Source organism: Synchiropus splendidus, chromosome 7 (assembly GCF_027744825.2).
Source record: "Synchiropus splendidus isolate RoL2022-P1 chromosome 7, RoL_Sspl_1.0, whole genome shotgun sequence".
Classification (NCBI taxonomy): Eukaryota; Metazoa; Chordata; class Actinopteri; order Syngnathiformes; family Callionymidae; genus Synchiropus; species Synchiropus splendidus.
In genome coordinates, this window is record NC_071340.1 from 10,216,845 (window position 1) to 10,244,687 (window position 27,843).

At 44.9% G+C, this 27,843-nt stretch overlaps 1 protein-coding gene across 1 annotated transcript; it reads right to left on the reverse strand.

The window, feature by feature from the left end:
- plcxd3 (phosphatidylinositol-specific phospholipase C, X domain containing 3) lies at positions 1-27,793 on the reverse strand. The gene is made up of 6 exons (XM_053871660.1): positions 27,622-27,793; positions 8,924-9,180; positions 8,375-8,548; positions 6,897-7,072; positions 6,381-6,482; positions 1-3,675 (listed from the first exon to the last, which is right to left on the reverse strand). Exons 1-6 carry the CDS (start codon positions 27,722-27,724, stop codon positions 3,519-3,521), a joined length of 969 nt encoding a protein of 322 aa, XP_053727635.1. The 5' UTR covers positions 27,725-27,793; the 3' UTR covers positions 1-3,518.
- Between the last annotated feature and the right edge of the window lie 50 nt (positions 27,794-27,843).

Here is a 27,843-nt window from a genome sequence, read left to right on the forward strand (position 1 = left end):
AGAAGCTTTATTTAAAACAGTGTCATCATCATTAACGTTGGAACCTTACAACAGCGATAGAGACTCAGAAAGAATCAACAGTCGGACCAGAGAAGACAGAACAACAGTGTCAGAAGTCTCACTCCTGATCTGATTTCCGTGATGCAACACACACTGGAAGAATAAAAAAAAGGTGTCCACCCATGCTTATAAGAAAGAAAGAACAGTTGCCGTCCAGTCGAACGTTGAAGTCGATCGACAACCCTGCGAGGTGACTTTACAATTCATCGGCAGTTATGTACAAACTCTCCACCATATTGTGACACAGGAAAGAAAACAGCTATTAAACCAAAACTCAGTTGCTCCATCACAGAAGACGAACACAAGACGCATACATTCACAAAAGCTTCCCGTTGAAGCTGACACCACCAGACGGCCGTACATTCTCGACAGGAAAAGACCACACTCCTCACAGGCGTGGGCAACGTGCACAAGTGTGAAATAAAAACAGCGTTTCGGGTATAAAATTAGATTTTGTTTACCGCAATGCCCTTCAACACCCCCCCAAAAATGATTTGCGCGCTTAGACGATAAACATTTCTCGCCTCTCGACTCCTCGACTATATATCTTGACTCGATAAATAAAACATAAGTGTGATTATGAAATCCAAACTGACATGAGCCATCTTTTAATGATGAGTCATCCCATGTGCAGAGCAGCAGTAACTCGAGGTCCATTGGAGGGCAAGTTCTCAGCAGAGGATGAACAGACAGCGGGTTGTCTCTTGTTACCAGATATATGTGTGTATATATAGACTTGGCTCTCACGACTCAGCACCTACTAACAGACGCACTCCAGCAGCAAAGTCTCTGGGTTCTGAGCGCCGACAGTGACTTACACCCGTTTGTTCTGGTGGTAAGACTTAGAGCATTCATTACCTGCTCATTTGTTAGTGGCACAATTCTTCGTCACCCACCAATCTTCACTGTCCTCCTTAAGACCCATTTATGCAGAGCCGTCTGTCCGTGCGCTGCGATCATTTCATCCGTATTCCTACACGTTTCCACTGAGCTTACAGATACGGACCAAATGGAGCAGTACCACCGGAAACCACAAGGGGCAGTGTTGCTGTTGCTACCCGATACGTAGCTCGAATGAGACACAAAGAAGACATACAAAATGGCGGTAATTCTTTGTCCTGCGGTACATTTAACAGTCTCCCTGACCTCCGCCTCCTACAATGCTGCCTTTGCGTTGGTCTTTTGTGTAAGAGATACGTTATCAATACACGGTTGCCATGTTTGTTTTGGAGTTTGTCGTTACAAAGTTTTGACTCTAAGCTGCTCCCCCTGGTGGATATATTGCTGAACCGCAATACCAAAGTAAATAATGCATGGAAGCATGTGATCAGTGATGGTAACATTATTTAAAATGGACTGGTACAATTTCGTACGTAAGGGGGGATCAATGGGCCTCTTCCCTCTTCATGTCCTCAATGACCTACCTGATCCTCTTCTACCTCAACCTGGATCTACATCATTCTTGGTCCAACACTGGTTCACCCTGTGTTCAAACATCCCCATAACAGTATCTCAATAATTCTTCATGTATACTTGTTTGCATAGCCACTCCTCATGAGAACCTCGCTCTAAAACGTACCACACATTCACCCCAGCGTCCATCAAAGATGCCCCCAGAGAGGCAGCCCTGTTCCACCCTGTCTGCACTCTCCTCTTCGCCTGCCTTGATCTCTGTATGACGGATGAACACATCTGTTTTCACTGTCTCCTCTCCTCAGAATAATAGACAGCATGTGTTACGGAACTCCTCATCCGTGCATACTTCACTTCAGTTGTATATTGCTAATTCATCATTGATCCTTTGGGAATAAAGCAGAGGTGCCAAGCTCAGTCACACAGGTGGCCAAATTCTAGAACACAGGTCAGGTGCGCAGTGTTAGTATAATATGGGGATACATAACAGATATATACGGAACTAAACAGAAAGCATCAACAGTTTTGTTTTGTTTTTCTGGCGCTCAGCCAAAAGCTCTATTTCCACCTCTGGCTACGAGGCCCAATTTTTTTTCTCATTTAAACTGCATTATCAATCAAGTCAAAATAAACAGCTGGCTACGCAGGTCACCTTGTAGAAATTGAGCAAAAATAATTTGAGACGACGAACAGCGTTCTGTCAACTATAGAACAAACACTGTCCTCATATTTAGCGACTAGTTTCCTCATCATTCCAGCTGATATCGGATGATGCTATCCAGTTCCACCTTCTTGGGAGCCATGCTGAGGGCTGACTTCAAGTGAAAAGTATGGCACAAACAAGAGGCAGTGAGCTTTCACTACAATGTGTTCCATGGCAAACGTAACCACTGTTCGTATCCCCGAGTGAAACTTGAATTACATCCTGTTTGACTTGACCCTCCGTCACCACCAACACGTTCCCATACGGACATCACTCTCACTAAACTGTCTTCCTTCTGCACTGAAGCTGGACATGTAAAATCTCTTCCTGATGGATCTGGGTGGTTAGTGGCCAATCCACAAGTGAACTTAATCTACATTTTAACTCCTGAAACGTGGAATTTCAAACTTCAGCAGGCAGAGTCAGACGACAGGAGGTACCGTATTCAGCCCACGGAACCTCGGCCTTCATCTGAAAAAGGATTAATTTTGTAGGAATTCAACATGAAATAAGCATCTGCTTAGTATTTCAGGATAACTTGTCGCCGTAGCACTGTCATGTGTTTAAGACAAGTGGTGAGAGTGTAACAGAAAGGCAAAAGGGAGGATGATGGAACAGTAGCCAGTGGAAGCGGAAGGAGAGAAGCACAACAAAAAGCATCTTGGCATTAAAGATACACACAGACAACATTAAAATCAATAATCATACTCTTATTTAATGCGGGATAAAGGCTTGTAATATATATTGACGGAGCAAGTATGAGCAAAAACAACAAAAAATAAAACAGCTCATGTGTGACTCCTGTGCTCACACACTTTCTGATCATGCTTTATGAGCAGCCCTGGTCTTTACATGTTCTGGGAAGAAATATTGATCCACCACAGACACATCTGTACACGTGAGGGATCAATGACAGCGCTGCCCGCTGACTCGGACAGAAACTATTAGCAGAAGATTGTTTTTTTAGGTGCTGGAGGTGCATATCTTAAAGATTATCGTGAAGCCTCTCGAGTCGAACAGGACAGGGATCGATTGGAAACAATAGTGCAACGTCACATTTAGCGGCTCGAGAACATGCGGCGGACAAAAGAAGCATTTGCGTGGCCGAGCAGAAACATTTGGTCCCAAAAATATAAAACCTCAAAAAAAAAAAACCTCATTCTCAGTGCACCAACGCTGCAAACCGGAACATATCTTCTAAAAAACTAAAAGAAAAGTTGATTTCTCGTTCCACCAGAGCCCGAAATAAAGAGACAGGAGCAACGTTGCTCTCCTTCTTGAAAGAAATGCAGGTATGAAAGAACCACAGACCAGAACCCTTCAGAGACACCGCCGCACGCTCTCAGGTGGCGTCGTCGTCGTCTTCGTCCAGGTGATAGTTGAGGGTGATGACGGCGCTGATGAACTCGCCGAGCTCCACGAAGTCGGCTGTGATGATGTTGATGCCGCTCTCCCCGGGTCTCTGTGATCTGATCCACTGCATCATTCCAGGCAAAGCTCTGAGAGAGAGAGAGAGAGCGGAAGAGATGATGAAGTCGGAGGAGAGGAGTCCAGCCACGGCCGGCGGGTTTAACACGAGGACGCGCGATGGTGGTGTGAAGCAGCTTGTCGGAGACAGACTGCAGGGATCGGGACATGTTCCTCACGCGGTAACAATCTTAAGGTGCGGTCACACCAAGCCACTGAAGTCAATGGAGACGTGCAACAACCGGGCGTTTTAAGCAACACCTTTCAGGCGGGAATTGTCACATCAGACGCTGAACTTCAAGAATCAAAACTAAGCGCTTCAACCAATCAGAGCTCAGATTTTACATACACACACATAGAGGGGGGAAATACATCAACAAAACAAAGTGACATTAAAGATCAGCTCAGGGGACTTAGTGGGGCCTGCAATTCACCCCTCTCTAAGCAGACGTGATGGATACACAGACGGCGGTGTCAAACTCTTTTTTCCGTTTTCATATACATAATATGCAGCTGCCTCACAAATCTGCCATGTCAATGTTCGCCAAACTTTAGACCCGACAACTCACTTTTTGTCTGTCTTACTGTCCACTGACCGTAGTAGCCATTACCCTTACATTACTCTGTTTGTGATAAAAACATGTAAAAATATCTGTATGGTCAGGTCCAGAGATGCTCTCCATGGAGTGAAAGTCCAGGGTCATGATCAAAAACAATAACTTACTCATTGAAGCTTTCAAGTGCTGCAGAGGGTGTTTCAATGGCATATGTACTTGAAATAATAAATGCACACCGAGGCATTTGCAAAGCTTTTTATTTTCATAAATGAAAAGGAGGCATTCAACCAGGCTCCTGAGGGAAGGTTGTGGTGGTTGGGAATGACCAGTAGTGAGTCCACACCGACCTGTTTCCACTGACATACAGTCTGTGTCAGGTATGGTTCTACATGCGGGAGTATCGGGGACAGTATCTGTGTTGCTTTATTTGACATCTTCATGTGATTGCCATGTTTTTTGTTTGTCATAATACAGTGGTACCTCGGTTTTCGAACGTCCCGGACTTCGAACAAATTGGAAGATTTCGAGATTTTTTTGCTTCGGATTTCGAACGAAAATCCTGAACTCAAACGCCCCGAAAAAAGCCGGAAAAAACATAACGTGTGCGGACCGATCAGCTGACCCACGACGCCCTTTGTTATTGTGTATAACGCAGCCTCTGTATGCCGACGTGTCCTGTTAGCTACATTTACTGACTGTTTTTTCTTCATATTGAGGTGTAAAACATTTCCTGTCTCCACACTGGACCGTGTCACAGGGGAGGTGCTCAAACCCTGGAGCTGGGACAAGGATGAGGCGAGTCTGGGACAGAGCGTTACTTGGTTTATGACTTTGTCACAGCCAAACTGCACAGAAGCGCACATTCAGAGCTGGACACGCACCGGACACCTCTTCACTTCTGGAGAGATGTCACTCACTCAGCAACCCCTCCCACATGCAGCGGCCACACACATAGAGGAACAGCGCACCTGCAGCAGACACTCTACATTCACTCCTACAAAAGACTATTTTAAGCCTTGGAACGCATTCATTCTTTTTCCATTCATTGTAATGGGAAAAATCGATTCAGATTTCAAACAAATCGCTTCTCGAACGGGTATCAGTGGTCGAGAACCGAGGTACCACTGTATTAGCATTTTAGTGGACTTCCTCTTCGCCTGGATTTTTTTGGTCAGTGGTTTACAGAGCAAGTCAGCTTCCGCCGCTTTGACCCTGGATTAGCTGACTTCAATGTTCATCAGTTAGAACCCTTGTGGAGCTAGTACCTCAAACATGTCGCCCAACGCCCTTCATTCTCTCAGCTCTTTTTAGCAACATGCTGTGAACAGAGACACGACTTGGTTGGTCTGTTGTTGCTCGTCTATCTGCGTATGGAGATGTGAGCAGAGGGTTTATACCAAACGGCCAAACTCTACTAGCATCTCCTGCTTTTCTTGCTCTGCCTTTACCCAGCAGTCAAGGGCTGCGTGGCAAAACGGGAGGATGGAATTTGACGGATGCTGACATCAAAGTCACCAAATGCCTGGTGAGGAGGGCTGATAGCGCGGCTATCAAATGAATAATTCATGGCCGCAGAGGCTTTTTAACAAACGGCTGATAAGAGGAAATAGAAAAAAAGCTGGCGGTAAATAAGGAAAAAAGGGAACTATTATTGAAAATGGGGGTCTCAAATGTGGGAGGAGGGGAGAAGATGAGAAACGTTGACTATGATGTGTGGCACCACTTCAAAGAATATGAGGACTGGGTTCATGACAGAAGCCAAAAGAAATCTGTCGGATCCAAAAGAATATAATTGTGGACGGATGAATCACATTTCTCAGAGGACGTGTGGTGGCAATGACCCGTCACTTTCAGTGTAGAAACTATTTTGTTCACTGAAAAATAAAATCCTCAGTCAGTTTGGAACAGACGCCCAAGTTTCTCTAAGAATGAAATCATTTTATGGGGGTCTTCATGAATTATAGCCAGGCTTTTGTTCATTTGGTTTTACAAATTGGACCACTTTAGAGCAGAACACTATTTGAACAGACCGTCACTCTCACACACACACACACACACACCCCTATCCACACACAGCTTAGCGCCACCACTCAATCTACACATATTGATGGTCTGTGGGAGAAGATGGTGGGTGTGAGCCAGATCACATGATAATAACCAAGCTATTACATTTGACGTACCGCTCCGTGATTGTCTCTCTCAGTCCACTGGCCACGCCCTTCATCACTGTGCTGGCCTTTGGGGTCAGAACCACCTGGGACACGAAGAAAGTCCCCTTCCTCCTGCAGGGACAGAACATTAGTTCACTTTGGTCAACAGTTGACTGTTATCTTTTGTGTATTTTTATCCATATAATTCAACACCAATTTTACAGTTGAAATATTATGTGTTTTTATTAATACTTGTAATGGGCTTTACTCAGTGGCACCAGTAGTTTATCACCTGTGTGCTGGTTTTACCCAAACAGCTCAAGGTTTTATGGTATATTTCACTTGATTCATTTGCGCTGGTGGAATGATGATATTAGGGTCAGCACCGAGGGCAAAAGGCGACTCAGTGACCGGTCGGGCTAATAAAACATGAAAGGTAATGATATCTGCAAGAATGAAAGCGTGACCGGCTCATAAAGGGCAGACATTTTGTTCCATTATCCTCATGTGTTGCACCCGCACGGTAAAATTGATGTGGCGTCCGACCTGCGGTCCGTGACTGAAGCCTGCAGGAACTGGACCAGCTTCTCTGGGTCGGTGGTGTTGGCCCACGGCGCTGGCATCATCTGTCCCGGCCACAGGAAGGGCACCTCCAGAGCCATGGGGTGGTGGTAGAAGACCAGGACCTGGAACTCCTTCTCCCAGAGATACTGGAGGGTCACCTGAGGACAGAGGCCTGCGTTCAGACGCCGATCCACTCCGACAGATCAGCGAGCAGCTGGGTGTATTTGAGCGACATAAACAAGGTGGTTTAAGAGATTAGCCACCAAGAAGAGCATGTTTCTTTGTGTGGCGTCAGAAGCAAGAAGAGGATGCATGAACATAAAAATCGGTTGAAGGCGGATTATTGAACTTACTGCAGCAATATTTCTCCTCAGATTTACAAAGCCAAAAAAAAAAAAACACTCAACACTGCCTTCAAATGAAACACTTTCATGTTGGTGCTTTTTCGATAAGAAAGACACAACGTGCATCAGTGAGCAGAGAGAGATGAGTTTTAGGATTCCTTCAATTACAGTCATCCAAATTTCATTGAATGCTTTTCATCATTTTCAGTACTGTGTACAGAGGGACCAACATAGGAGGAGTTCAGAGCAATTGTACAATACAAAATTTGTCAAACATGTCATTCACAGATTATCTCAACATCCTCAGGAAAGTTAGCTGACAGCCAACTGCTTATAACATCTCACAAGTCAATTCAGCATACTCTTTCCTCGTCCCTTTTTTTTGCCATGAAGAGAAACGCAAGTCTACAGGTCTGCAGTATTGACTGCACCACTCACCATGGTACCATAGGACACTGTTTAGATGTGAATGCCAGGTCTTTAACTAAAGAACACTGTGTGTTCAAACAGTGTCAAATGGAGCACTTGAGTCATGATATAAAACTATGCTTTAATGTTACAGGTAGAAATCACCAAGGCAACCCATGAGCCTAGTTAGTGTGGGGGGGAAATGAATGTGAGAGAAATAAAATGGACAAGTCTCTGTGTCTGTTTTCATCCTACAGTAGATGTGAATAACTGTGTTCCTGTCATATCAACTGAAAATATAATAAATATAATAAATGAGGAAGCATTTCTCTCATGAAAAAAGTAAATGGGAAAAATTAAATACTTGTTTTTTTCTCATCTACCAAAGAAAATTATTCATAGATCAAAGTTAAATGGAATTCTGCTGCAGAAAGTCAAAGAATTCATTCCCATGTTTACAATCATCTGTCTCATCGGGCCACTGGTGGTGGTGGAGTCAGAACTGCAGACTGTTGCTCTATGTCTCTGCAACCCACGCAGCTCCATCTCCTGGCCCAATGTTTGCAAGCCGACCCTCAGGGATGTGCCCTAAGTGAGTGAGGGTCTCAGGGGGTGACACGACCAAACTGCATTACTTATTGACGCTCAGTTTAGACCAGCAAATGAGGGGGAAATATCAGTGCCAACAAGCTATGCAGTTCTCTTTACCTCCTGAGCGAAGACCACTGGACACAGCTTGTCTCCAAAAACCTCCTTCAACATGGCCACCAGCTTCTCATGGTGCAGATTCTGGACTCCGTAGAAGTGGTTAAAGTCCAGGAAGATCACCTCTCTGGCGTGAGACGACAGGAAGTTACTGATCTGCTCCAGGCCTTCTCTGACCTTTAGAAACACATGTTTGAACTGGGTTATTCAACAGAACATTCTAGACGTCGGAATAACTGTAGTAATACGTTTAACATCTCATTTTAGACCACCGGAGGGCGTTGACCTTTACCAAGGGGCTTGGTACATTAGATTAGGGGTCATCCCAGAATCAACACAATGCTTACTCCTGTGCTCTGAGAAGCTAGAAATGTTCATAAAAGATCACAGCAAAATGAGAGGGAGCAAGCAGAATCGGGCTGATACGAACAATTGACAAAACATGGCATCATGATGCATGTAAAGTCAACTTCGGTGTTAATAAAGGTTGAATATGTGGGCTGACACAGAAGGAGCGAAACCAAATCTGAACTCTGCAGCGTCTGCACTGACCGTTGCACTGAAGAGTCCGTGGGCGAAGAAGAGCTCGTTGTCAGGATCCCTGGGTTTGGTGGAGATGCGCAGGTCAAAGAAACGGATTCCCGCCTCAAGCTGACTGTTGAAGTTCATCGTCTGCGTGGCTAGCCATTTCCTCATTAGCTTTTTGGCAACAGTCCCGAACACGGACACAAAGTTCTGGACGGTCTCTGGCTGCTCGGGACCCACCGGAGAAGCTTCGTCGATGTAAAAGCTGAAGGAGTCATGGGAACCTGCAGCAGACCCAAACATAGACACTGGTTAGTGAATGCTCGTGAGAAGAGAGCAGGAGACTCCTGACCAGTGTCAGAGACACAACCCAAGATGCATCTCTTTTCATAGACCCTCAAATTGGTTCATAGCCAAGAGGGTGGAACGCGTGAAAGAGTGTGTGCCTCGAGGCCAGGTCAACTGAAAAGAATACGATTACAGATGTTTCTATAGCTACCACAATGTGCATGACTGCACATCATTTACTGTAGACGTTCTGTAGTTGTGAACATGACTGTTTGACCCTCCAAATTTCAAGCCCTGAACATGTCAGAGAAGGATAGTGGAAAGAGTATACCAAGCTAAGGTATGAGTCTTCTCGACATCATGACCTTGTTAACCACTTCAGCAGCATATTTTGGAGCTCATTTGGCGCCTGATATATCCCTCCCAAGACCATCCATCCATCTTTCCTTCCATTGAGAGACAAAGACTTTGCTCACTTCAGAAACCTCCAACAACCTGTGGTGTTCCTACGACAACTGAGTAACACAACCTATCCAGTGTGTCTGAAGTCTGCCTGAAGATAAGGAATTGCTGCCCCCACGGCAAGCATCTCCCATATGACCAAGCTTAGGCACCAAAAAGCAAAGATGCCCAGGGGATTCACATCAAAAGTGACAGCATGTTCATGCCTTAGACTTTCATTTGAAGCACATGTTCCACCTTCACCATGGGGGTCCTTTTGCTCTGTGTCACTTGACATGGCCAAGACTTCGAATCATCGCGTGTTTCAGTCCTGGTGCCTATTTGGAGGGACGTAAAGTGCTATATTTACCACCAACAAGCTCTCATGATCCTCTCCCACACGTCTCAACTTGGAACATCATGCTTTACTCCAATGCATCAACATTCAATCAGCCCGGATATGACCATATCTAATAACACTTGGGCCTTGTGGCCTGGCTCTTTCGAAAGCAGGGCAGACTCCTCACCTATCCATCCACTGATCCATCAGCTGACCTCACACTCACATCCTTCCCTCATTTGTGAAGAATACCACAAGAGATGACTCCACTTGGGAAATGGCCCAATTCTCTGGGGCAACCACTGTTTTCACAGCCTAAAGCCAACACACCAAAAAAAACTCTCCTTGGATGTGCGACATCACCATATGACGGCGGGTTATTTCACAAACTTTACTCGACAACACGCCGATTTTGTGCTCCATAACACTGAGTCGCTCAGTCGTATTTCAACAGGGACTGACTCAGGTCACTCCAGAATGCTAGATGAATTATCGACTGAAAAACAGCCATATAGTGTCTTTGACCACCCTGTAAATGTCAGCACGTGAGTGGTACATATTTTCCACAGGGCAACAAGGAACCTCTGATCAGCTTTAATGAGGCTGTCAAATTATCTGTCAAAGGGAAACTATTAACCAGCAACATTTGGCCTTTTCTCTTGGTGCGCTTGGTTGTCATGGCGATGCATTGGGGGGGGCGGCATCATATCTAAATCCACTGAGAATTAGAAGGCTTTCCATACATTGTAGCGTATTGATTTCTTGGGTCAGATCCTGGACGTAGGCTTCAGTGTTGGCACGGTGAAGTGGCTTCTGCTGGTCTGGAGTGGTTTGCGGCCGCACTCATTTACTGTGCTAATCGGGCTTGTCATGGTAAACGCAGTTAATTGACCTTAATGTGAATCTTTGTTAATCCCTGTCTCACAGTTAGCATTCATTTGTCCAAGCGAGAACTGATTGTTGGGCCTAGAAAAAAAACTGCGAGCTGGTTGAGCAATTTCATGCAAGTTCAAATGTCGGCTCCGACCACATTATATTTCGCTCATGTTTGCAAAGTGCTTGCAGCGCTCTGTTTTGCATCGAAAGACATGGAGTGCAAAAGTGACTCCGGTCTGGTTGCAGCTTACCAAAAATGATCTCAGAAATGCAGCAGAGAAACATATGATAACCTGACAAAATGGACTGTCTTCTTGGTAAATAATGTGTGGCTGTATTTCTACACATGAACCGGACAGGTCACCCTGGGCTCACACCAAACCTCATTCAAATCCATCCTCATTCAAACCAGATCTGTTTTATGCCGGTGCGGGATGAGTCTGGGCTCATCATCAATCTCATGGTGTCAAATAAGCAAGTGAGGTGAGGCAGGTCCGGTGCTCATGTGGTGCTGTAGCTATTGACTTCCCAGAGTTATATGCGATCCATTGTCTAAAAATACTTTTTTCATTTTGTAAATTGATTGGATGCACTTCACTTATTTCGTCTGATTTCCCGGATGAGCTATTACTTCAACTCCAACTTGACTGGCACTGGTGTGCGATTTGAAAAAATGGAACTCATTCCAGAAGGTGTGCACGTAGCTAAAGCATCAGTCAGTGAAGGCAACTCCAGCAGAAACTGGATTCGCAGATTCTGATGGGGGCATAAAAGTCATCTGCAGAAACCCCCAATGTCATGGCTTCTGAGAAAAACACACAAATACATGTCCCTCTCTCACAGCCAAAAATGCACTTCCTCATTTACTGTCTAGAAGGTGGTGTGTCTTGGAGCCCATGATCCTTTGCGGGGTCCATGAACAAGAGAGGTATAATAATCTGTACTCGAATGAACTGGGTAAAAGAGTAATGTACTGTATTTGTCAACTACGGAAGACAAAGTGGTAAGACAGAATTTAAAACCAAAAACCAAAGACTTTAAAATGAATGTTCCATCTCTTTCACGCCAGAGAATCAAATCTATTGTTCACACAACCCACAAATGAAACTCCAAATGTCATCTGGGGATAAAATGTGTACAAGGTCGGTGTAGTGTTGTCAACATAAAGGGGGATAAAAGACAAAAGGAAATGAATGGATAGAGCTGCCACTTGTTTCTGAAACACATGACACCCACCTGGGCGCTGCGGGATGAATAGAGAACACATCGTACCAGCAGACATACTGAAAGGTGCCGCTTGAATTGCACTTGAACAGATGGAAAAAAAAGACCTTTTTTACTTCGACTAAAAACCAAATACCTCTTTCAAACAACCTATGAGATATATGTGATTTGCTGAGGCAGAAATAAACGTATATAGTGTTTGGACTCATCTTCCAGGTCTGTCATGTGTTGACAAATACATTCAGCATTTGTGCATATATACAGAAGACAGACGCTAATTCTGATCTCATTATTTCAATCTATTTCCACCCTTGCTTTATCATAACAACAACCTTCGACGCACACAAGCACAGTTGCTCCTTCATTAGACAATGACCATAAACAGAGTTGACAGCTGAATCCCGAGGCAGAGCAGCAAGCAGCAGCTCTACAGGGGGCGACGTACCGCTGCGGTCACAGCATGGCAGAGCATGACCTTAACCAGCTGCAACAGCCGACTCTACATAGAAGACAATACTGCTCTTGTTTTCCTTATCCTGGATTCAGCTCTCTTCTTGGTGCAAGGATTCACTGAAAACACAAGAGCGAGCATCAACAACATCAAGCAACGTGCAACCCGTCAGTCCATCAAGGATCTCCAGTCATGCACTTCTTATGTACGTCCTCCATCACTATCTGGTAATCTGCTGCAGCAAGTTTGGGTAGCAACAGAGATGAGAAGATAAAATGAAATGGTACTGTGTTAGCACTCCCACCACTACCGGGGTGGGAAGTTGGGGGTCAGGAGGTTATGAGTTTTGAGGATGAATCATCTAATTGGGTGTATCCGTTTATCGGTACGCCGTTTTAAGGGGAGCATGACTGTATGTGCGTGTGTTTCAGCATGTCTATCCTAATGAGGTCCAACACCCCTTATGCCTTTGTGGGGCCCAGTTGCCAGATCCCTCAAACACAGGTCTCCTTAACTACAATCAACACTCAGACAAAAAGTAAAAATACATCCAGATTTTCTCAAAAAGACGAGTTTAAATCATTGAGTTACATACCATTCAGAAAACTTCTCATATATGGTTTAGTTTTGTGCACTTTTGTCTGAGTGTAGATTTAGTTAAGGAGACCTGTGCAAGGTCAAGCCTCAATTTGAGGATGAAAACATCAAAACTACAAGCTCATTATAGTTAGTTTTAAGTCTGGTTCAGAGTCCTGGTTAAGTTTAGCCATTTGTTTTGGATGGCTAGGTTAAGGATGAGACGCTGGGGAAAGCATTATGGCAATAAGAGTTCCCCACAAAGATGGTGCGACTACACTGTGTGTGTGTGTGTGTGTGTGAGTGTGTGGGCATCGAGGCGTTCACTTGATTCAAGTTGGTGACCCCCAACTTAGACTTTTCTTTTTCAACTCTTCATGTAATTGCATTGCATAGCATTCTGCAAAGATCTCCAATGGAAATATGAATACATTCTACAGGTCACAATTGTATTTTATTTTATTTTATTTTATTATCTACTCTCATGGGCTACTAATCATGTCAGCACATCTTCCAAATAATACCGTGCAATCAGTTTGAGGTATTAATCTGAAGGCTGAGTGACAGACACTGATATGGGCATGAAAACACCATCACGATCGACTGATCAAAATCACAAAACTATGCCAGTTTTGATGCAAAACAAGTGAGAGGAACCAACATTTACCGGGAAAGCAACAGACTCCCCCTCATATGAAGCTGCAGAGTTAGTTAAGTCAGATACAAAGAGGCCTTTCACAACAGCACGGTCTGGGTCCTGGACTGCTTTTGGCCCAGGCGCCATCTACAGGCAGGGAAAACATTGGTTTGGAACCCGAAAAGTTGGTTTGAGCTCACGAGCCGTGACATCATCGGTGGGCGTGTCATTTTTGATAGCCGTCTTCTATTCCTCCTCCTCATCAGAAAAAGTCATTGCATGCTTTGCAACACATGCTCTCAGAATATCGGCCGATATTCACTCGTCCCCTTGACTTCACTTCCATGTGCAGAACATGCATCACAGCATCAATTCCAGAATCAGAACCGTGAAAGCTCTTTATGTCTGTGTTAAGACTTTAAGAATATCTCACTTGTTGGTTACTTATTGTTAGCGTTCCTATCTTTTCTGTCAGCGTTTGATAACACGTTCCAGGACATGCAGGAGCACTGGCCAGTTTCAGACCTCTCATGAAAACATCCTCCATTGTTTACACAGCTTCTTCATTCTTCCATCATAGAGAAGGAGCTGAGCCAAAACACGAGGTCCTTATCGTCCATGTTCCAACAGTTATGGTCACCAGCTTGGGATGATGACTCAGATTTGAAAACCCAGAGCGAGGAATAATGTCGCACATCATTGCCGACCTGTTTGGATTCCAGGTGATGAGCTGGAAGGAAATGTTTCCCATGAAGTCCATCGCACTGGGACGAAATGACTAAGTGCATATCCTCACCTGTGAGTCGTCGCTGTCAGAACAAGATCTCAGAGCCAAAATGAACTTTCATGAGTGTCTCAGAGACAGGACAAGAGGTTTGGTCACCCAGGACAGACTCAGAGCAGAATTGTTCCTTGAGAGGAGCCAGTTGAAAGGTGCTTTGGGAAAAGTCCAGAGTTGCTCCACTGTAGAAGTTAGCGGATGGATTGGCATGTTGTTAGCGCCATCTGGTGGAGAACTAAGAACTTATCTTGTGGTAACTGTCACTCGCGTAAACACAGATCAGATGGGGGAGGAGTAGAGGAGTTCCCGTGGGGTGGATGGAAACTGGAGTACACAGAGGAAACCTAACCCACAGGCTGAGCTACAGAGCCAACAGCTCACAATAAAAGCTGAATTTCAATGACGCACATTTGTGAATAATTTAAACGCATCAGGGCAGCGTGTTAAACCACGCTATGTCAAGATGAAAGCTAAAATAACACCAGTTTAACAACTCCAGCAGCACTGCCATGGAACACGTATAGAAACATTGGCGGGAAAACACCTCCGCACATCGGGAAAAAGACTAATTATTGATTCATGTGACGAAATCGTCACGCTGTTTATGTGCCATGTCTCGAGGGCGACATGAATTCATTTGAAAGTGTGAGAAAATATTTAATGAAACGCAAATGGAGTGTGAAGGACAAAATCCCTCGCTGCTCCTCGGAGCTCCAAGCTACTCTTTAGGTTGACGTACAGTAACCGCACACTTTAGCAACTGCCTCTGAAGGAGGTTCTCCCAAAAATAGGAGGGAATAAATCCATATTTAGAAACTTCCAATTTTGTTTTCAGATTTTTGAAAGTTAGCGTTTCAATTAGGCTCCTTTAAAATTGATGTGGATGAAAAGAAGTGAGAGAAATGTGTGTGTGTCAGAGGGACAGCTCCCGCGGAGAGGACCAATTAGGGAGGCCAGATGGCTTGGACACGTGGGGAGAAAAGATCAGGAATGTTGGAGACAGAAGAAGAGGAAGACCTAGTGTATGAGGTGAACGGAAGCGGTGAGTGAGGACATGAAAACAATAGGTGTGATCATGATAGGTTGAGGTGGAGGAGGAAGAAGACCTCTGTTACGTTCTTCTGAGAAGATTCTTCCGTGTTTTTACATTTACATTTAATAGAAAAATGAGGAAAACGTACTTCAAAGACACAGGATTCTTATATTCCTCATTGACTACATTACAGGCTCTTAGCATGAGTGGCCACTATCCTGCAGCCAGGAGTCCAGAGCAGAAAGCAGAGCAGCAGGAGGACAAGAGTCAGACGGATAATTGCAATAACAAGCTGAGCCCATGTGAGCCGTGTCACTCAGCGTCATGATAGTAATGATGAGGCTTTGTTTTGGGTAATGTCTGCTTCCTGTTCGCCCATTTCAGCAGAGCTGTCTGGAGGAAGGAAAAGAAAAAGACAAGCTGCAGGCACTTTCCTCTACAGTCAGAGTACACTGCGACGCCTGTGAGATTCATCAGAGAAACAGAGACGAAATGCCCACATCATTTCAAACTGGAGCCACATCCGCACTTTCCTGCCTTTGAAATTTCCCAGAAAGACGATGCGATATCCAGTGAAGTTCTGCTCTAGTTTTCGGTGTTGTGTTCTCCAAAGCCTTTTTTTTCCTTCTTCTCACCGTCTTTCTCATCTGCCATATTGTCATCCCCATAAAACACGCGCACAGACACCCACGCCGAGCGAGACAGAGAGTTTTGTTGACGTTTGTCACCAAGATAAATGTGTTGCCGCTGGAAATTCAATTAACCACCAGGAGTGATGAAGCCACCGCTCGGTTAATCCAGACCTAATCGTTTTCGGAGGTTCACAGGAGAAAACACCTGAAAAGTGGAAGAGAAATGAACAGATGGCGACCTAAAAAAACAATCTTTCATTGATCACACATATTTAGTTGCTAGTAACTTCATTAAATATACGCTGTTTATTCCATCCCAGTGGTACAAGGCGAGAGATAGGACACCAGGGACTGGCACTTATGCATAACTCTTAGGCTGTCTCCCATTTCTCACCCAAACACTCGTTCTTGACCCTAACATTCGGTTTTGTGTGTTCACAATGTTAATGTTCAGACTGAGGGCACTCGCCGTTCACCACTTGAAATGATCCGTTTAAACCGAGGGAGCTCCGGAGCTGACTTGAAACAAAGTGGGAATATGAAGTGTGGATAGATTTCCAGGAAACCAAAGCACTTTAACAGAGACATTTTAGTAACAAGGACTACTCTTCCGTTTGTTGACTTTCTCTCGCATCACACGTTAGCGACCCAAATGGTCAACCGTGTCCGACAACATAAACAATACAGCATTTGTGTACAACAGTGTGTTTTTATTTCTTCTTAACAAACAACATCCCCCTAACGTTAACATCCCCATACTTCTAACAGATCTATCACCGCAACATAGCGACGAAGCTGGCTTTGGCTCCGCCCATTTCTTCTCCATTGGTTCACAAAACCAAGTGAGGTTATCAGCAACGGCGCAAGAGGTTGCAAAAACGTTGGAGCTAGCATTTCCAAAACATCTCCAACACTCGATATGCAGGAAACAAAATGCAGCACCGCAGCCAATGACTTTGTCTTTACGTGATCACGTCACGCGTAAAGCGTAATGTTGTGAAGTGTCACTTCAAATGCCGTCGGAGGGCACTTCATAGAGGAGGGCACTCAACACCAAGTGCTGGTGTTGAATGAACAGCCCAACTAATCTGAGGACAGGTAACAAACATGAGGAAAATACACAAATGCATCGTGTTTCTCATCTGTTCCAATCTTAGTGCAGGACACCAGGAAGACATCCCAGGACAATGGCCTCTCGCGCCAAACAAATTCAGCCAAATATCTGAGAAAAAGCCCAGACGCACTGCAGAGGGAAAAATTACTGACCATTTGTCTTCCTTTGTGCCATCTAAATACCAGCTGCAGGAATAAGCTCCTCGACAAACTCATTTCCAAACACAATTTGTCTGTTTTCCAACCAACGACTGTGGTTTCTCACTCGGATCAAGTGGCCATCATCATCGCCGCTTAGCTCTGAGTGCACATCTCTCCAGGCGTGGCTGGACTTCATTGCACGATGGAGCCTACGAGATAAAGGAGTCCCGTCGGTGGCTGGTTCCACCCTTGCGCCCCCCTCTGCCCTGCCCTGCAACACCTGTTAGCAGTTTAAAAACAACTGACAAGACTCATTTCACTCCCTAATTTTGTATTGTTGTCAGCAAGATCATCTTCTCACACTTGGGTTTGCAAAAAAAAAAAGCAACCTGAGCAGCAGATGAGGGCAAGTGAAACGCCATAGTTGCAGCATGCTGACATAACAACGTGCTGCTCAGGGAGGTTGCCAAGGTTAGCAATAGTGGATGTGCTTTGAGTAGGACGTTGGTCTGAGGCCCGCACAAGCGTCACCTGCCCAAACGTGAGCTTCAGTGAGTCCCACTCATAGCTGTGATGCCGTCCACACACTGCCAGCAACAAGCCAACCAGCTGACAAGATGGACGGAACAGACCATCACTGTAGTGGGAGATAAGTTGGAGACCTGCTGGTCTTGTTTGACACAAGTCTCACTTCTTCGGGACGACAGCCCCAAAACAAGGCCGTCAAGACTCATACTGAGGTCTTTACTGAGTGACAGGTTTGGTACTTACATGATGTGCAGATTACTGACCACGTAATATCAGCCAGTAAGCCTGAAATATGTTCTGCTGAAGGATCATCATCACGAAAGGTGAGGTATGAGATGATACGCAAGGCAAAGAGAGGTGATGCACAATAAGATCGGTTGGAAGGAAGAAGTTGAGGTTCTGTTTCGCTGTCAGAGATCAATTGTCCTCCATCCATTCTGCTTGAGAATCCCACAGTCCGTCTGAATTCCACCCAACTTAAGTCCACCAGACTCTCGCTCCCCAGTGATTCACAGCCGTCATTCCTCAGACACTTCACAGTTACATATTGCTGCTATTACTAAACTGACAACACAACATTAGACCGTCTTCCTCTGCTTTCCATTTCCAACCTTTTAGACAAACCATTTCCTGCCATTCACCACAAGGCCATTGTTGGTTCCGACACCATTAATCCTCTCTGTTCAGAGCTTAAGTGGCAGCACGGTGATCGAGTCGGGAGACTGATTCCCAGATAAAAGTTCTGGCTACGTCTTTTCTGCTCAGCCTGAGGGAAGAGTAGCTGGCCGTCCCCAGTAATGGATTAGTTTTCATTCCCTCTGAGAATAAGACAATTACCTTCATCCCTTCTTCTCTCCCTGCCATTCATTTCTTAACTCGGGCACGAAGTTGTGCTTTTACAGTCAATGGACGGGTAGCACATTCCTCCCTGGAGTCCATTAATGCAAATCTGGCACTTCATAATTATCTAGTCACTTATGCCATCAAGGATAAGTGCGTCTGGTCTGATCTGTACAGGAAGAAAGGAAGACTTTCTGACCCATATTTCTATGGCTGCATTTTTATCTCACCTTGACCTACTCACAAGGGGAAAGGCCTTAAGCAGGGGTCACTACGCTGCTCCAGAAAAGGTCGCAGTCGGTGCGGGTATTTGTTCCGACCAATCACGCGCACACAGTTCAACCAACCAGGTGCCAGCTGAAACAAGCAGACTGAAAATCCAGTGACTACAGTGCTGAGAAGCAGCGAGGGCAAGATGGGTGGGAACAGAGCCCTGCAGCCACTGCAGCGCTCTCTGGAAGAGTTGGACTCGCCCAGCCCGAGAGGGACAGGAGTTTGCTTTGATTTAAACAAAAGGTGCTCCAAAAGAACTGTCTGCACATCTCGCCCTCAGTGCAAATGAAAAACTTGAGTCGCTGACTTGCCAAATGCCACAATTAACTTCCACCTAATTGGCCCCAGACGCCGAGGGAAGTCCTCATTATCAGCTGCAAGCTCAGCTCCACTTTGGTCCATGATGGGCGTTTGCAAAGATAAATTTAATGCTTGCTTCAGCAGTTATGTTTGACTTTCACCATCTCACAGTGATGTGTAGCAGAGAAAGCAAGAGGCATGATCCCCAGTGCATGAAGATACCTGGCTTTACTGTTGTGAAGTGAACCACTACTCATGAAGAGAATAGAAAAATGATAGGTTTACTGTCCATCCATCTTCCAGGGCCCAGACTGAAAACCTCCCCTTGCTCTTCTCAAGGAACACCAATGGATTCCCCGGTCAACCAAAACACACTAATGTACTTCGACTGCATACGAAGTTGAATTTTATCAGAAGTTGTTGGCGCTGAAATGTTACTGCACTGCTGCTGCAGTCCTTCAATTCGGCAAGGATTCTATGTTGTTCGGAGCTGCAAAAAGGAAATCAGCTTTGGAAAAGTCACGTGAATCCAGTAAAGTTTCATAATAAAAGAGAATGTTTTGCGGTTATTTGCTTATTACTGTGAGAGCAAGAGGGAAATCTCACAGCATGGGCTGCAGCTCTGCGCCCTATGAAACCGATACCAGAGCACCGCACCTGGCCATTCCAGTGTGGTTCATGACGGTGGTTTGAATTGTGCTTTTGACACAATAAACTCTCAACAGTTGAGATTTGATGAGATCCACCCGTGTGAGACTGCAGATGGTCGTCTGATCAGCTGATGTATGCTGCTTGTGGTGGAGATTGAAAGTATTAAAGTAGTAGATAATACTGTACCACGGTTTGCAGACAAAATACAGACACAAAAGCTTGCATAAATAGTATGCTAACACCCCAAACTTCGGTGCCGGTGAAGAGTGAGGGTAACAGGGGCGACGACAAATGCATCGTACATCTTTCACACTCCTCAACGGTCTCCCTTAAAAAGTGGAGTCCTGCTTGACAGACAGTCACGAGTCACACTTCAGTTCATGTTGACTAAAATAGCAGGAAACTCCCCACATGCCGGTGCTCACACAAGCAGAAGACGAAAGCCAGTCAGGCTGACATGATGGCAGTCCGTGACGCCACCAAAATGTCATCACCAGTTCCTTGGCCCATTGTCAGTTTTCCAATAACATTATTAATATCCGTTCGTAACTTTGCAACACATCTAGCGGTCCACAACAACTTGACTGAAGTTGTTTGGATAGCAACCACGTGGTGCAGAAAGTTGTGGGTGACTCTCGCGTGACAAATGTGCCACCGCAAACATCACCACATGCTATATGAAAATATATTTGATATTCAGAAGCTAGTCGCGATCCTTGATTAAATTTCCCGACAGGAACAATAAGCATCCGCACAGAAGCATCTGTGAACAATCGAATATACTCAGTAACCTCAACACAGCCTTCATTCAGGCTGAAAATGAGGCATTCTCCACACAAAGAGACGTTATTACTCGCGGAGCAATTGTCTCAGCGGTGAAGCGTGTTTCGCAGCAACGCCAGCACATGAAACAGATCCACAGTATCTCAGGCTGCACACCTTCACTGACCGCCTCCGACAGACAAAGAAAAAACGCAGCCAGGCAGATCTAACAACATGGGCTGTTTGAAGCCACAGTAGCATCCCATCCCTTGATGATGCGCATCATCTAATCGGCAGCTATTCCCTCTTCATTTCCAGCCCTCCTACTCCTCGTGACTTATTGGCCGGCGAACAACTGGCGGAGGTCAGCAGAGCGCTCGACGCCATTAATCAGCCTGCTGTGGGGTTTGAGTCACACACGGAGCCAAAATAATCAACACACCTTTGACCCAGCAGAATATCATGGATCACATAGAGTTCCAGGACTCAATGAGCTCGTGTCTTCATTACAGAGTATCAGAGGGAAACACTTGGAGTCGCTGTCACTCTTCAAAACAACTCAGTAGTAACTGAAGTTTGATGTGTCCACTATGGCCACCATAGCGTCAACAGAAACAACTCCATAATACATACACTCCAATGGCAATTTACAGCATTGGCTCAAAACAATTACAAGACATTAGATCTTCCTTAAGCTGCTGCGGTGTGCTACGGTGGGGCTCATCCAAAACATCAAGTTTTGGGACAATCTAGCATGAACAGTCTCACATGAATTCCATTTCATTTTATACGCAAGTGACAAATGTTCTTTTGACTTTCACGTGCAAACAGAATTGAAAGTTTTGTAAGTCTACTCCAGAATGTAAGCGCTCATGCAGCATGGATGAAAAACTTGAAATTGATAAAGAAAAAAAAAAATTCAGTAAACATGTAATTTGTAAATCATAAAAATGAAGGCTGTTATTGGACTCAGTTTTAAAGTAGTATATCAGAAATGTATTTGCGCAGCCTAGTCTTTCACAAAACACAAAAAGATGACTGTATTTTCAAACTGTAAGCCTGCTGTTTGGAAATGGAAAAATCCCCAAAACATCATAATATCTACATGCTCGCGGAACTAAAGTGCGATCATCCCGTCCCAAGGAATGGACTGTGTGAGGACCGCTGCAGATGGGAGTGGAGATTTAACTCTCATAACATGTTAAAAGCTTGTGTTTTTATTGTCATCAATTGAGTTAAAGTCAAAACTCCCCCCTTCGCTTCCTTGTTTCTCTGTCAGATCACTTTTTGATTGACTACACGCCCATCCAGTTGGGGTTGTTAGGTCTGGTATGTTGACGTAACATATCAACTGTTATTCTCGTACACAACAGCATGACAAACCTAAACAAGGAGGATGACGAAAAGCAATTAAAAAAAAGTTGCAGGGCCAAAACACTAGAAACAGGCTTGAAGTGCCCTCTTGTGGCTCTACACTAGACAAGGTTTACTCTTTACTCATCCCAGTCATGGGAAATAATATTTAAGAACATGTGAAATTACATATATATATAAGTGGCAGGACCAGCCACACCAGGAGAAAAGTGTGATTTATAATCCGGAAAATACGGTTCGTCAAGTTTTATTCACTTTTCTACTTTTTCTTCAACGTTATTTCATGAAGACAAGAATCCTGTTATGTAAAACGAAAGATAATTATTGCTTGTCATGAGGAAACAATCTTTGTTATGTCAAGATAAGTCGGTCATCACACAATTGTATTTTTTTTGCATTATTTTTGCAATACATCTCAGCTTCTGAAACCTTGTAAGTTTATACAGTATAAAATAATAATATTTTATACTGCATTCCGTTTTCTGTGAACTCCTCTGGAGCGCTAAATATTCCTCCGATTAGAAAGCAATGAGTTAGTTTTGTGAACGACTCTCAACTTTCATGCCGTGGGTGTCGCGACTTACCAACAAAAAAAAACGTAAACGTATATGCCGACCGCGATTCCAAAAATACGATAGCGGTAGGTTCGAGAATCTACGAATTTGGATCATATTTGGTCAAAGTACCATTTTGTACAGGAACTGATAATACATTTAGGGCGTCCCGCTGAGGAAATGGGCGTCCGTTTTTTTCATGTCTTGCAGTCCAGGGCATCCGCCGGACGCCCAAGACGCCCTCTAGCTATAAGCCTGGTCATCATACCTGGCCCTTCAGCCAACCCTGCAATGCATGCTGGGACATCTCAAAATATGTAGAGGCGATTCACAACTGCCGTCATGAGTATGATAAACATTTGTGGGGCTGTGTTGTTATGTGAATCACAGTATTTAAAGACAACTGCATGTCACTTATCCGACGCTGGCTTCTTTAATGGAACCTGATCTATTGGTGTTCATCAATGGTTAACGTCTACATGGCTTCAACTACATGCTAAAGAGGAACACAGCAACCAACAGTGTGCGGCAAAAACCACCTCACTCTCACTCACCCCACAGTCGATCAAGTTTGAGGCCACTGGCCTAACCCTAGTTGGGAGACACCCGAGTCTCACCTGCATCCTCCGGACACATGGTCCTAGATCTTAGATTTTTTTTTTCTTACACAGAAGCTTCAGATGTTTGTTTGTTTTTCCATTGATGGATCATTGACTGGCACGGTAGATATAGGGAAGGATCCTGCGGGAAATAAGAATGTTTCAATGGCATCCCATTTTGAAGGTATTTCTGTTCCGCAGGGGTTGAATTTTGCACAAGTTACGAAACACGATTGCATGTTAAATTCCCTTCAATTCTGCCAAGAGCATCAACGCGAGATAATTCAAACCTGTCAAAAGCAGCAGCAGGCTCTTATAGGCATCATATACATCGAGACGCTTAATTCTAAGCTCCTCTCGTTCGGGGGATGAAGCACGCGCAGCAAGAACGTACACAAAACGTCCATAAATCCATTTGGCAGTCAGAGCGATGTTCCCACATAATTGAGACAGATTTCGTGTGTTGTTTTCCTGCTGCCCTAGATAAATTTTGGACGAACAAAGACTCTTTCCACTCTGATGTGAGATGAGACGACAGACACTGACGTGAGGTTCTCTGTTGAAAGGAACCAGACTCTGAATAGAACCACGTGGCCGCAGATAAAGAGATCATGTAGGCTGCCCCAGTATTTTGGCTCTTTGCACGTAAAAATGACAGCCTGATAAATGGCTTGGAAAGTAAACTGCTGAGTGTCTCTCTCTGTTTCAGGAGTGGTCGAGCTAGCACGAGTAAGCCTAGCAACAAACCGCTGTAAGCCTCAAAGTAAACCATTTATAAGAGGAAGTATTCCAGGCAAACTGCAAATGGTGTTAGAAAGTTTGGAATCAGCTTGTCTTAACCCACCAGGAAACCTTGAAGCATTAATATTGTCTCTAAGCTCAAGCTACGGTTTTGCTAGTTGTCCGACCATCGATTGTTCACTGCGAGTTTGCAAAATAACTTGAAAAGTTTCAACAACATTATCAGGGGATATTGTCAATGGATCAGGGAGCAGATGATTCAGATGGTGTTCTGGAGTCCCATCTGGTTCTTGTACTACTGCCACCTGCTTCAGCGCAATTGAATTTGAAATTTATATATAATATTTTCTGATGCTAATTGCTTATTACATGGATAAAATAAACCAGTGACCAAAATATTGGGAGAAAATCACACGAAACAAGCTGCTTGGCAGAGGTCTGCCAAAACAGTTCTATCAATTTCACAACTTTAAAACTGGTTAAAATCAGCACTGGCAGATCCGGTGAGCTCAGAAACAACCAGCTGAGCCTGAGCCTTCAGGAGGTTCCAGGCTTTCAACTTTCTTAGCTCTCAAACTTAAAGACAGTAAAAACGGTCGAACTCCATAATGCTAGACGCCAGGACTGGGCGATGTGGAAAAAAAAGTTGACAATATTTTTCTCCATCGTTTGAGTTCCACTTTTTAGAGATTGTTTTGTTAAGTATCTGCAATGGAAAATTACAGAAGTAGTAGTGGACTTGTGTCACTTGGCCACTCCTATTGACTACAGTCAGAGACTCATGGAGCATGGCAGAGTGGTGGCCAATGTGTGCGACCAGTACACAGACACTCCTTATGGTCTGGTCAATAGAAGGATACACCAAAGTTTTGTCCCTTGTCAATATGCCACACAAATCATGAGGGAGTGTGCCAGTCGCATGCTGACTGCTAGGTTGAGCATTAGTGCTGTAGCAACACATTCCTCCGTCGGCCGTGAGCGGACTTGTTTCCGAGAGACTGGAACGACATGGCCGCCCCGCCACCGCTCAGGACAGGTACATGCAGGTCCAGCTCCTCCGTGATCCGTCCAGCGACCAGAACTGCTGATGACACTGTTGGCCTGCTCGACAGGCGGATTTTAGTGCAGACACTCAGGAACCTTATGCTGATGTCAGTGTTCTACAGTGGGCGGCTCATGGTGCCGCTAGTGTGATGCTGTGTTATAATGCTTGCCTGCACATCGCGTGGTATTCCTGCCCTCAAATGGCCACTGTATTCACTAGACATGTCACCTATTGAACACCTACAGGATGTTCTGGATAGGCGAGTTCCCCAGAATGGCTGCCAACTTCAAGTGGCTCTGCAGGAGGAATGGGACAACCGGGTGATGTCCATGTGGTCCGTGTACCGCGCCACGTAATGCTAATGGTGGACATGTGTTATTGAAGTTTATGAACTTGGACCATCGACCCCCATTATGTTCTTTCTACCATGACTCAATTACTTTTGCTTTGAAATGGATGCTATTGCTCACACACTCAAGTCACCTTATCGATACAGTTTTCCTGCTATTTTTGGATTGTCCCACCATTTTGTCACATAAGAATAACTACAAGTTTTTCTTTATGCCTTGTTTTTGTTGAGTGTAATGACAATCTCCACTGAGCAAACTAAGATTGAGACGTGCCGACATCATGCCACGTCCGAACCACTTAGTTTGGTGGCTAATGCTCCTAAAAGACTTTGTGACCCTCATCGAAAGTGGAGAAAACAAATGACCGTTTGCATAGATTAATTGAATAAATGTACTGTTTCAATATAAGGCGCTCGTTGGCTCACTCCCCCACTAGAGAGGAACTACAAGTCTCAACAGAATATCAGTTGCACTTATCCATCTCCGTGAATGACCACCAGCTCATTTCACAAATATCAACCTTTCCTTTTTTGGAGGTTTTCAGATTCATTCAAATAAAATTTCCAGGCAGTTGCATGACCAAACGTGAACGCTGCCATCGGCCACATAAAATGACTTGGCGGGCCATCTATGGCTCCCGAGCCTTCAGTTTGACAATGGACCAACATCAAACTCACATCACATAAGGATGAGACTGTAGAGATTTTTAGCTGTGCCATATCTTCAAATGCTGGAGTATGGAGGACGTAGAGGTGCGGCGCGAACAGTATTCATATTTACTATCTTTAAGAAATACTAGGAAAAATGACCTTTGCAGATGAAGGTGGGGGCAAACATGAATTTTGAGAGGAAAAGCAGACGCAAGATTCTACTTTAATCATCAAGTGGAACCTTCATCTTCATTTACACAGTCAACGTGAGGGAGGGGGGCATCTATCGCTGCTGCGTCGAGGTTATTTTAACAAACAATAATACGGAAATGCACAGATTGGGAAGCAGTTAAAGGAATCTGCAGATGGAAGGAGCGTCGCCTCGGGGGTCAAGCGTGAAGTAATGATAGCTAATGAAATGAGACGGAGCGAGCTGCCACGGTGCCTCAGCATGATACAATTGTGGTCTAAAACAACAAGCTTTTCCTGCCTTACAATGAATATTGAGGCTCAGTGGCTGCTGCCGTTTTGTACACACCACTGGTCCAATTCATTATTCAGGTATTTTGATACAGCAAAAGGAGCTGTTTACTTGGCAGCTCATTGAAACACAGCGTAACAGCTTGCTTTGTTAAAGAACAGACAGAGCCGCGGCGTTCGTTCATCTGGGAATAAATCAGCAACTTTTGAGGGAATGGGCGGGGGGGCAGCAGCCCAATCAAAGAGGCCCAGACTTCACTTCCACAGAAACTGTCTGGAGGAAGCATGCAATGTCCCCGGAACAGTAAGAAGCTCCTTTTAGAAGGAGCAGCTGTTCCACTGTGAATGAAATAACACCAAACCTGTAACAAAGTAAGATGAACAACACAGTTCATCTTGGAATATTTGGCACAGTCTTAAGATTGTTTCACACCGGGTGCACTGACACTCACACACAGTCTTTGCTGCACATTCATAAGGGGGGAAAAAAATGAGAACATGAGAACCTCAGTTCCCAACTCTACTAAAATGATAACATGGGATAGTAAAAAAAAAAAAAAAAAGATTTTGGAAAATCTGGTTTACATGAATATGTATAAAAAAAAAAAAAAACTAAAAAAAAGGACGAGATTTGGGGGGCGGATATTCGACAAAAGGAAGAGTGAAGACGCGCTGGTGTAGGTGTGTAGTTAACTGGCCTCAGACGATCCATGACATCAGTCAGATGAGTGAGTGAGTGGTGGGCTCGTGCACCGACAGTGTGAATGGAGTTCCAGCTCCGCTCATTCATTGGTTAAACGGACCATTTGTGGAACCATCTCGCATCTCCTCTCCTCCGCGGAATCGGGGCTTAAAAAAAGAGACGCGTTGAGCTGTTGCACATCTTTAAACGACAGGTGCGCAACAGGTTCTCCGATCCTCGCGGAGAAACTCCCGCGATTTGAATGTTGGTGGAAGAAGGTGGAGTGAAAGTTGACGAAGCGCTCGCCGCGGTGCGCACAAAGAGCTCGCGCGTGCACGATCGCGTGTCGCGGACGGCACCTACCGGGGATGGCCAAGTTGGTGAGGGGGATCGTGTGCATGCTCTGCGGGAGACTCGCCATCCAGTCCGCGAAGCGCATGTCACTTCTCCCGTGAGACGAAGCCATGCTGCCGCTGCCGCCGAGCAATACCTGCAGCTCCTGGAGCAGAGACTGATGGCAGCCTGAGCTCCTCTCTTCCTCTACTCCACTCTCTCTCTCTCTGGCTCCCCCTCACACACCCGCAG

What these genes read in the sequence shown, in the direction of transcription:
- plcxd3 (XM_053871660.1), bottom strand. Translation starts at nt 27,724, where the DNA reads ATGGCTTCGTCTCACGGGAGAAGTGACATGCGCTTCGCGGACTGGATG. An exon ending in CACCAACTTGGCCATCCCCG is followed by an intron (nt 9,181 to 27,621) that starts GTAGGTGCCGTC and finishes GGTCTGCTGCAG; the next exon opens with GTTCCCATGACTCCTTCAGC. An exon ending in AGAGAGACAATCACGGAGCG is followed by an intron (nt 3,676 to 6,380) that starts GTACGTCAAATG and finishes TCTCTCTCTCAG; the next exon opens with AGCTTTGCCTGGAATGATGC.